This window comes from Oncorhynchus masou, chromosome 5 (assembly GCF_036934945.1).
Source record: "Oncorhynchus masou masou isolate Uvic2021 chromosome 5, UVic_Omas_1.1, whole genome shotgun sequence".
Lineage (NCBI taxonomy): Eukaryota > Metazoa > Chordata > Actinopteri > Salmoniformes > Salmonidae > Oncorhynchus > Oncorhynchus masou.
In genome coordinates this window covers 29004624-29015211 of record NC_088216.1, presented here as the reverse complement: position 1 = coordinate 29015211, position 10588 = coordinate 29004624, and the positions used below count along the sequence as shown (strand labels likewise).

At 46.9% G+C, this 10588-nt stretch overlaps 1 protein-coding gene across 1 annotated transcript in view; it reads left to right on the top strand.

Moving 5' to 3' along the window:
* Nucleotides 1-12, top strand: part of LOC135528784 (RNA-binding protein 25-like) — a gene marked incomplete at its 5' end in the record, with an annotated part of 2325 nt that extends 2313 nt beyond the window's left edge. The window contains one exon of the mRNA XM_064957845.1: nt 1-12. This exon is cut by the window's left edge and continues 84 nt beyond it. Coding sequence (XP_064813917.1) covers nt 1-12 — 12 coding nt within the window.
* Between the last annotated feature and the right edge of the window lie 10576 nt (nt 13-10588).

The window sequence follows — 10588 nt, the reverse complement described above, 5'->3', positions numbered from 1 at the left end:
AAGCAGTCCTAATTGATGGACAGAACAGCGTCTGTTCTTTCCCAGACACTCATTAAAGCTCCCTTCTTTATCTATGGCTCATCTAGGGTGACATATGCATCTACTGGCTTTGGTTAATCCCACACAATGGTTATGGGAGGAAATAGGAGGAACATGTGGGTATGGAGTTCTGAAAGATAAATCATTTTGACTGTTTTTTCAAGGGGAATTCTGGGATTTTTTGCGTTGGCGAGTTCCCAGAATGAGTTTTTCCCAATTCCACCCACGAAAGATTTGTGACCACACATAATGGACAAATTGCAACATCATAAGGGAAAACCCTAATTGATGACATTCGGAAAAACACAATGCCTGACCTCATGTCTGTATGACCACCAGTTGCCTCAAGTTGTCCACTCCCACCAGCTAGTGGCCAACCTGAGGTAGTGCCATCGGGATGGGATGGAGTCGATAGACAGAGTGACGATCTTGTTTCAAAGTCAAACAGTCCTCTTCTTGAGTCAGATGGTTGGCCTCATTTAGGTAGCATTAAAGTGCAATGTTTATTCCAATCCAAATGAGGGCTTTTTTTAAAATATCGTGCTCCCACTGACATGAGGAGAGGATCAAATCAAATTGTATTAGTCACATGCGCCGAATCCAACAGGTGTAGACCTTACAGTGAAATGCTTACTTACGAGCCCTAAACCAACACTGCAGTTTTAAAAAATACGGGTAAGAACAAGAGATAAAAGTAACAAGTACTTAAAGAGGAGCAGTAAAAAACAACAATATATACAGGGGGGGTGCCGGTACAGAGTCAATGTGCGGGGGCAACGGTTAGTTGTAGGTAGAGTTAATTAAAAGTGACTATGCATAGATGACAACAGAGAGTGGCAGTGATGGTGAGAGGGGAGTGGTTGGCAATGTGAATAGTCTGGGTAGCCATTTGACTAGATGTTCAGGAGTCTTATGGCTTGGGGGTAGAAGCTGTTTAGAAGCCTCTTGGACCTAGATTTGGCGCTCCAGTACAGCTTGCCGTGTGGTAGCAGAGAGAACAGTCTATGACTAGGGTGGCTGGAGTCTTTGACAATTTTCAGGGCCTTCCTCTGACACCGCCTGGTATATAGGTCCTGGATGGCAGGAAGCTTGGCCCCAGTGATGTACTGGGCGGTTCGCACTACCCTCTGTAGTGCCTTGCGGTCGGAGTCCGAGCAGTTGCCATACCATAACAGGCAGTGATGCAACCAGTCAGAATGCTCTCGATGATGCAGCTGTATAACCTTTTGAGGATCTGAGGACCCATGCCAAATTTTTTCAGTCTCCTGAGGGGGAATAGGTTTTGTTGTGCCCTCTTCACGATTGTCATGGTGTGCTTGGACCATGTTAGTTTGTTGGTGATGTGGACACAAAGGAACTTGAAGCTCTCAACCTGCTCCAATGCAGCCCCGTCGATGGGAATGGGGGTGTGCTCGGCCCTCTTTTTCCTGTAGTCTACAATCATCTCCTTGATCTTGATCACGTTGTGGGAGAGGTTGTTGCCTGACACCACATGACCAGGTCTCTGACCTCCTCCCTATAGGCTGTCGCGTTGTTTTTGGTGATCAGGCCTATCACTGTTGTGTCTTCGGCAAATGTAATGATGGTGTTGGAGTCGTGCCTGGCCATGCAGTCATGAGTGAACAGGGAGTACAGGAGGGGGCTGAGCATGCACCCCTGAGGGGCCCCTGTGTTGAAGATCAGTGTGGCGGATGTGTTGTTACCTACCCTTACCACGTGGGGGCGGCCCGTCAGAAAGCCCATGATCCAGTTGCAGAGGGAGGTGTTTAGTCCCAGGTTCCTTAGCTTATTGATGAGCTTTGAGGGCAGTATGGTGTTGAACGCTGAGCTGTTGTCAATGAATAGCATTCTCACATAGGTGTTCCTTCTGTCCAGGTGGGCAAGGGCAGTGTGGAGTGCAATAGAGATTGCATCATCTGTGGATCTGTTGGGGCAGTATGCAAATTGGAGTGGGTCAGGGTTTCTGGGATGATGTTGTTGATGTGAGCCACAATCAGCCTTTCAAAGCACTTCATGGCTACAGACATGAGTGCTATGTGTCGGTAGTTATTTAGGCAGGTTACCTTAGTTTTCTTGAGCATAGGCACTATGTTGGTCTGCTTAAAACATGTTGGTATTACAGACTCGGACATGGAGAGGTTTAAAATGTCAGTGAACACACTTGCTAGTTGGTCAGCGCATGCTCGCAGTACTCCTCCTGGTAATCCGTCTGGCCCTGCGGCCTTGTGACTGTTGATCTGTCTAAAGGTCTTACTCACATCGGCTACGGAGAGTGTGATCACACAGTCTTCCAGTACAGCTGGATGCATGCATGTTTCAGTGTTATTTGCCTCGAAGCGAGCATAGAAGTAGTTTTGCTCGTCCGGTAGGCTTGTGTCACTGTGCAGCTCCTGGCTGTGCTTCCCTTTGTAGTCTGTAATGGTTTTCAGTCCTTGCCACATCCGACGAGCATCAAAACCGGTGTAGTACAACTTGATCTTAGTCCTGTATTGACGCTTTGCCTGTTTGATGGTTCGTCAGAGGGCATAGCGGGATTTCTTATAAGGTTCTGGATTCCCCTCCTTGAAAGCGGCAGCTCCAGTATTCAGCTCAGTGCGAATGCTGCCCGTAATCCATGAATTCTGTTTGGGGTATATATGTACGGTCACTGTGGGGACAATGTCATCGATGCACTTATTGATGAAGCCAATGACAGATGTGATGTACTCCTCAATGCCATTGGAGGAATCCCGGAACATATTCCAGTCTGTGCTAGAAAAACAGTCCTGTAGCTTAGCATCTGCTTCATCTAACCACTTTTTTGCTTTAATTGTTGCTTGTAAGCAGGTACCAGGAGGATAGAATTATGGTCAGATTTGCCAAATGGAGGGCGAGTGAGAGCTTTGTTTTATTTTATTTGACCTTTATTTAACCAGGCAAGTCAGTTAAGAACAAATTCTTATTTTCAATGACGGCCTAGGAACAGTGGGTTAACTGCCTGTTCAGGGGCAGAACGACAGATTTGTACCTTTTCGGCTTGTGGATTTTTTTGAACTTGCAACCTTCCGGTTACTAGTCCAACGCTCTAACCACTAGGCTACCCTGCCGCCCCATGTATGCATCTCTGTGTGTCACGTTCGTCATATTGATGAGACCAAGACGCAGCGTGATATGAATACAAACTAACAACAAAATGAACATGAAGCCATTAAACCGAGCGCTGACACAGTTAACTATACATAGACAATAACCCAAATAACCAAAATGGAAAATGGCAACCTAAATAGGATCCCCAATCAGAGACAACGATAAACAGCTGTCTCTGATTGGGAACCAATTCAGGCCACTATAGACCTACATATACCTAGACATACCAAAACCCCACAGAATACAAAAAACTCTAGACAAGACAAAAACACACATACCACCCTCGTCACACCCTGACCTAACCAAAATAATAAAGAAAACAAAGATAACTATGGTCAGGGCGTGACAGTACCCCCCCCCCCCCAAACCTAAACCTATATGGGAGGGTCTGGGTGGGCATCTAACCTCGGTGGCGGCTCTGGTCCTGGACGCCGCCCCCCTTCTTTACCCTGAGTCCGCTCTTGTAGCACTGACCCGTGAATCATCGTCGGAGGCTCTGGACTGCGGATCCTCGCCGTAGGCCCCGGGCTGGGGACCGTCAGTGGAGGTTCCGGACTGTGGCCCGTCATTGGAGGTTCCGGACTGTGGCCCGTCGTTGGAGGTTCCGGTCTGTGAACTGTCGCCGGATGCTCTGGACTGGGTACTGTCGCCGGACGCTCTGGCCTGGGTACTGTCGCCGGACGCTCTGGACTGCCGAGGCGCACTGTAGGCCTGTTGCTTGGTGCCGGCACTGGTGGTACTGGGCTGGGGACACGCACCTCAGGGCGAGTGCGAGGAGCAGGAACAGGGCGTACTGGTCCCTGGAGGCGCACTGGAGGCCTGGTACATGGTGCCGTCACTGGTGGTACCGGGCTGGGGACACGCACCTCAAGGCGAGTGCGGGGAGGAGGAACAGGGCGTACTGGACTCTAGAGGCGAACAAGAAGCCTGGTGCGTGGTGTTGGCACTGGTGGTACTGGGCTGGTGACACGCACCTCAGGGCGAGTGTGGGGAGGAGGCACAGGATACACTGGACCGTGGAGACGCATTGGACATCCTGGCTGGATGCCCATTCTGGAGACACCATGCGCATCTCTGCATAACACGGTGCCTGACCAGTTACACGCTCCCCACGATAAGCACGAGGAGTTGGATCAGGTCTCCACCATGACTCAGCCAATCTCATCGTGTGCCTCCCCCAAAAAATTATTGGGGCTGCTTCGCGGGCTTCCGTGCTAGCCGTGTATTGTTGCCGTTTCTCTATTCTCCGGTATTTTTCCTCGTAGTATCGCCGTTCCGCTTTTGCTGCCTCTATCTCCTCTTTGGATGGCGATACTCCCCCGGCTGTGTCCAGGGTCCTGCTCCATCTAATATCAGGTCCTCCCAGGTCCATCTCCCCATTAAGCGCTGTTCCTCCTCTTCACGCTGCTTGGTCCTGGTTTGGTGGGTTATTCTGCCACGTTTGTTGTATTGATGGGACAGCGTGATATGAATACATTCTATTTTAATTAACGAATACACACTACACAAACTAACAAAACAACAAAACGAACGTGAAGCTATTAAACCGAGTGCTGACACATGCAACTATACACAGACAATAACACACAAAACCAAAATGGAAAATGGCAACCTAAATAGGATCCCCAATCAGAGACAACGATAAACAGCTGTCTCTGTTTGTGAACCAATTCAGGCCACCTTAGACCTGCATATACCTAGACATACCAAAACCCCATAGAATACAAAAAAACCCTAGACAAGCCAAAAGCACACATACCATCCTCGTCACACCCTGACCTAACCAAAATAATAAAGAAAACAAAGATAACTAAGGTCAGGGCGTGACACTGTGTGAGGAGTATATGTGGTCCAGAGTTATTTTCCCTCTGGTTGCACATTTAACATGTTGATGGAAATTAGGTGTTAACTGATTTAAGTTTCCCTGCATTAAAGTCCCCGGCTTCTAGGAGTGCCACCTCTGGGTGAGCATTTTCTTGTTTGCTTATGGCGGAATATAGCTCATTCAATGCTTTCTTGGTGCCAGCCTCTGACTATGTTGGTATGTAAACAGCTACAAAGAATATAGATGAAAACTCTCTCGGTAGGTAATGTGGTCTACAGCTTATCATGAGAAACTCTACCTCAGGCGACCAGACTTCCTTAGATATTGTGCACCAGCTGTTGTTTACAAAAATACATACACTGCTGCCCCTTGTCTTACCAGACGACGCTGTTCTATCCTGCCTGTACATCATTGATACTGTCGTCGTTCAGCCACGACTCCGTGAAGCATAAGATGTTACAGTTTTTAATGTCCCATTGGCAGTTTAATCATCCCAATAACATTTTATTGTCCAAAGATTGCATGTTTGCGAGCAGAATTGAGGGGAGTGTTTTTTGTTTTGATCGCCGCCTACTCCTCAGAAGGCAGCCCGCCCACCGGAATCTCTTTCTCCGCCTCCTCTTCACGCAGTTCACTGGGGTCGGGGCCTGTTCCTGAGGGAGCCGTATATCCTCCGCCTCTGCCTCGTCAGAGTTGTGAAAGACGAAAAAGGATTCTGCTGGTCCATGGTGAGTAATCGCAGTCCTGATGTCTAGAAGTTATATTCAGTCATGAGAGACTGTTGCGGCAACATTATGTTCAAAAATAGTAAAAAAAAAAGTTACAAACAACGCAGATAAACAAACTAAAAAACACAACCGGTTGGGGGGCACGTAATACGGGGCCTTCTGCTCCGGCGCCATTTTCTGACTGAAGCGTCTCCCGGGGCCTGAGATAAGAGATGGGGAACCACATCAGGAAAAAATGTCAGTCAGCAATGCATGGTTTGATGCACGAGTAGCAGCCTGGTCAATGGTTCGTACTGAGGCTATCTTCTTCACACCAGCAGGAGACATCAATACAGGTGGTGTGGTGTAGACATATGATTCAGTGTAACCAAATACTGCAAAGGCAGTACTGCAGACTCTAACTTGGTGGGGTGGAGCTGCTTAGATTAGCGCACCAGCATGATTCTGGAATCAAAGCCATAGGGGAGGGAGAGAGGGAGAGAGGGAGATAGAGGGAGAGAGAGAGAGAGAGATGGGAGACTTATCCCGACTTAACATTTTTTTCCTGATGTGGTTCCCCATCTCTTATCTCAGGCCTCGGGAGACGCTTCAGTCAATGGTGAATAAGTCTTCATGCCCTGAGTTGGTTTTAGCCCTTCTTTTATTCATTCCCACTCTCTCTCTCTCTACCCACACCACCACCACACCCCGGTCTCTCCTGGCAGGACTAATCCCACCTCTTAATCAGGGCGAAGACGTGAGGCTTTGCAATTCTCTGTCTCCGTCAGGGAAAATGGCCAACCTTGACTACATTCGTAAGTGTTGAAGCTGTGTAGTTGTAGGTGCGTACTTGTGTAGCTACGTGGTAGATGCCCATGTACTCTATGTGCCACTGGTTTAGTGTTTTGGGTTGCACCCAAATGTCTCCCTAATCCCTAATAGTGCACTTCTTTTGACCAGGGCCCATAGGGAATAGGGTGTCATTTGAGGCACCTCCATGGTGATTTTTGTCCCGTCACAACTGAGTAATCCAGTCTGAGAGGATTACTGGGAAACCAGTAGACGTCACGACGTGTGTCACACTTTAACGTGACTCCACTTTGTCACCGCACAGCTTTGATCTCTGTGGTGTCTTCCTCAAGCCTTCTTTAGATAACAAAGTTACAATACATTAAAACACACAGTCAAGTCTTTCATGCAAGTCTTGTGAAAGCGGAATAAATAAATTAATCCACTTCAATCCTGGCTTTGTTGAGAGGATGCAGCTGGGGACGGAGGGATGCAGGGGTGGATGGCACCAGGCCCTGGCATTGTTTGCCCTACCACTGCCTATAACTGGACTGTGGTGCCTGGCTGGCGTCCTCTGTAGACCAAGCAAGGTCATGTCGTCACCCACATGAAAGAGACAGGGGTTTAGTCACCCTTTGAAAAGCAATGACGCTGGTCACTATCCGTCCACTGCTAATGTTGGTCACACACACACACACACATACACACACACATACAAAGCATTACAGATAGCCATCGTGTCTCTCTTCTCGGAAGCCACAAACACCAAACGAGGCCTAGTCGCTAGAGAGGACAAATATGTTGTTTGACAACAGAAAGTTGCTTTGGAGTCTGTTTCATTGCCTCCGGATGATTTATGTTACAGGATTATACTTCTGGGTCTCCATATTGAACAATATGCTTTTTCTCTCTCTTTTTGCCCTGAGTTGGTGGTGTCTTGTTAATTCTCTGTCTTTCTCTCAGATGTGGTTCTGGCCATTTCAGAATCCAACTTTTCAAGTGGTATCCAAGTCCCTTTAGTCTAGGATTAGAAAGAAAGAGATAGACACAAACAGGTCAGGAGAGAGAGAGAGAGAGAGAGAGAGAGATTTGATAACATCTGGGCAGTTGGCATGGTGAGACTTATGCAAAGTTAATGGTTCAACGTTCTTTCCTTATCTGATTCTGTGCCTCCTCTTATCTCAGGCCTCGGAAACACTCTTCGGCCGACTGTGGATAAGTCTTCATGCCCTGAGTTGGTTTTAGCCCCTATTTTACTCATCCCCCACCCTTCTCTCTCTCTACCCACACCGCCACCACACCCCCGGTCTCTCCTGGCAGGACTAATCCTACCTCTTAATCAGGGTGAAGACGTGAGGCTTTGCCATTCTCTGTCTCAGTCAGGGAAAATGGCCAACCTTGACTACGTTCGTAAGTGCAGAAGCTGTGTAGTTGTCGGAGCGTACTTGTGTAGCTATGTGGTAGATGCCCATGTAGGTGCCACTGGTTTAATGTCATGGTCACGTCCCAAATGACTCCCTTTATAGTGCACTTCTTTTGACCAGGGCCCATAGGGAGTAGGGTGCCACTTGGGACACCACCATTGTGATTTATTTCCTGTCACAACTGAGTAACCCAGTTTGAGAGGATTACTGGGAAACCAGTAGACGTCACAACATTATGTGTCAAGATTTGACGGAACTCCACGTTGTGTCTCCACACAGCTTTGAGCTCTGTGGTGTCTTCCTCAAGCCTTCTTTCGTCAACAAAGTTACAATACATTAAAACACACAGTCAAGTCTTTCATGTCAGTCTTGTGAAAGCGGAATAAATAAGGCAATCCACTTCAATCCTGGCTTTGTTGAGAGGATGCAGCTGGGGACGGAGGGATGCAGGGGTGGATGGCACCAGGCCCTGGCATTGTTTGCCCTACTACTGCCTATAACCGGACTGTGGTGCCTGGCTGGCATCCTCTGTAGACCAAGCAAGGTCATGTCGTCACCCACATGAAAGAGACAGGGGTTTAGTCACCCTTTGAAAAGCAATGGCGCTGGTCACTATCCATCCACTGTCAATTGACACACACACACACACACACACACACACACACACACACACACACACACACACACACACACACACACACACACACAAAGCATCACAGATAGCCATCGTGTCTCTCTTCTAGAGAAGCCACAAAATCCAAACGAAGCCTAGTTGCTAGAGAGGACAAATATGTTGTCTGACAACAGTTTTTATTTTCCTCTCTGGCCGCCTTCAGAAAGTTGCTGTGGAGTCTGTTTCATTGCCTCCGGATGATTTATGTTACAGGATTATACTTCTGGGTCTCCATATTGAACAATATGCTTTTTTCTCTCTCTTTTTGCCCTGAGTTGGTGGTGTCTTGTTAATTCTCTGTCTTTCTCTCAGATGTGGTTCTGGCTATTTCAGAATCCAACTTTTCAAGTGGTATCCAAGTCCCTTTAGTCTAGGATTAGAAAGAAAGAAAGAAAGAAAGAAAGAAAGAAAGAAAGAAAGAAAGAAAGAAAGAAAGAAAGGAGAGGCAATCAGGGGGAGAGAGAGAGAGCACATCAGTTTTTCCCCCACTGAGGACAAACTCTAAAGGATTAGGGGAAGAAATGTGAAGGCATCAAATGTTTCCCGTGTAATAAAAGTGTGTGTTATTTGTTGTCAGCTACAAAGTGGGATCAGCGGACATCAAAGGACATCTGGTCGCTGTTCTAAAGTCACCAGAAACATGGCTAATGTTGCCAGAGCCGTAGAGAATATTTACAGAATCCTGCTGGGTTTACAGCCAATTGGCAGGATCTTTGGAATTGGATAATATCAGATCTAAATGTCGCGAGTTTGACCTATAATCACAACCATTTTCTTTCCTATTGAATTAAATGCATTTAGAGTAATTGATGTCAGGTTCTGTTTTAGATGACCCTTACTAGAGGGTCACTAGATGATGGCTTGGTTTCCAGTCATATTTTAGTAGGCCACAAATAAGCCATTGTTGGAATATACGAACGGACACGATACTGTGCAATCGCACATAACCCTCTTATGCCCACCTCACACGTGGAAGCTCTCTCTTTCTCTTTCTCTCTCCCACACATGTGTATGGAGAGAGCGAGAGAGAGAGAGAGAGAGAGAGAGAGAGAGAGAGAGAGAGAGAGAGAGAGAGAGAGAGAGAGAGAGAGAGAGAGAGAGAAAACCTACTTCACTTGACTTCTATCTGGACCAAATCTAGCTGGCGAGGAGAGGCAGATATCCAGAACCAAAGACATGCTTTTAAGTGAAACAATCCTTTTTCGCATCATAGGGTTTTGGTTGGTAATGCATCTGGGCAGTTCAAGTAGGATTTGATTACCATTGTATAATCTCTTTCTTCTTCTTCTTTTTTTAACATCTGGAGGCATTTAATTTGTCTCATTTTCAGAAGTTAAATGAAAGTGAATGTTTCTGAGGTTCAACTTTAGCAATAGAAAATACTATGTTACTAAAATGGACTCAAAAGGAGTTTCCGTCAGCCATGTCCTAACTGTTCTATCAACTATATGCAGTAGGCCTATAAGGTGATTCATGTCTATAGTGTTTGGCAGTAGCAGGAAGTTGCCATTGATCAGTGAAAGAGATGTGGTTTAGGGGGACACAGCCCTGATACACACAAGCCAACGAGAAGGAAGTGGCTTACTTGCAAACAATGCCTCGAGGTGGCTTGATGTATGCCTTTAAGATAAACAGTTTGGGCTAGTGGGAAAAACAAGTGCCAAGCGGATACCGTTTGAAGTGTGTTTTCATTGTTTACTGCACATTAAAAAGACAGGTGGTATTGCTGGCGGCGGTTTGAAGCACAGCCAGGCACTTGTGGGAAGTGGAGCGAGAAAAGATGGCCGCCATTTCGTGGAGTTCTCAAATTTCATATTTCAAATGACAACCACAAGTGTTTTAGAGGAAAGCCCAACCTTGCTCCGTTACCTGTAAGTGTTAGGTTACTGTAGCCTACCTTGAAACTCCTGCCTGCTGGCCTTAGTTGAAATAGAGCAAGACCTTCCTACTAGAAACCAGCATCCCCTTTGATCTCTTTAACATGCTCTTCTTATATTTAATAGCA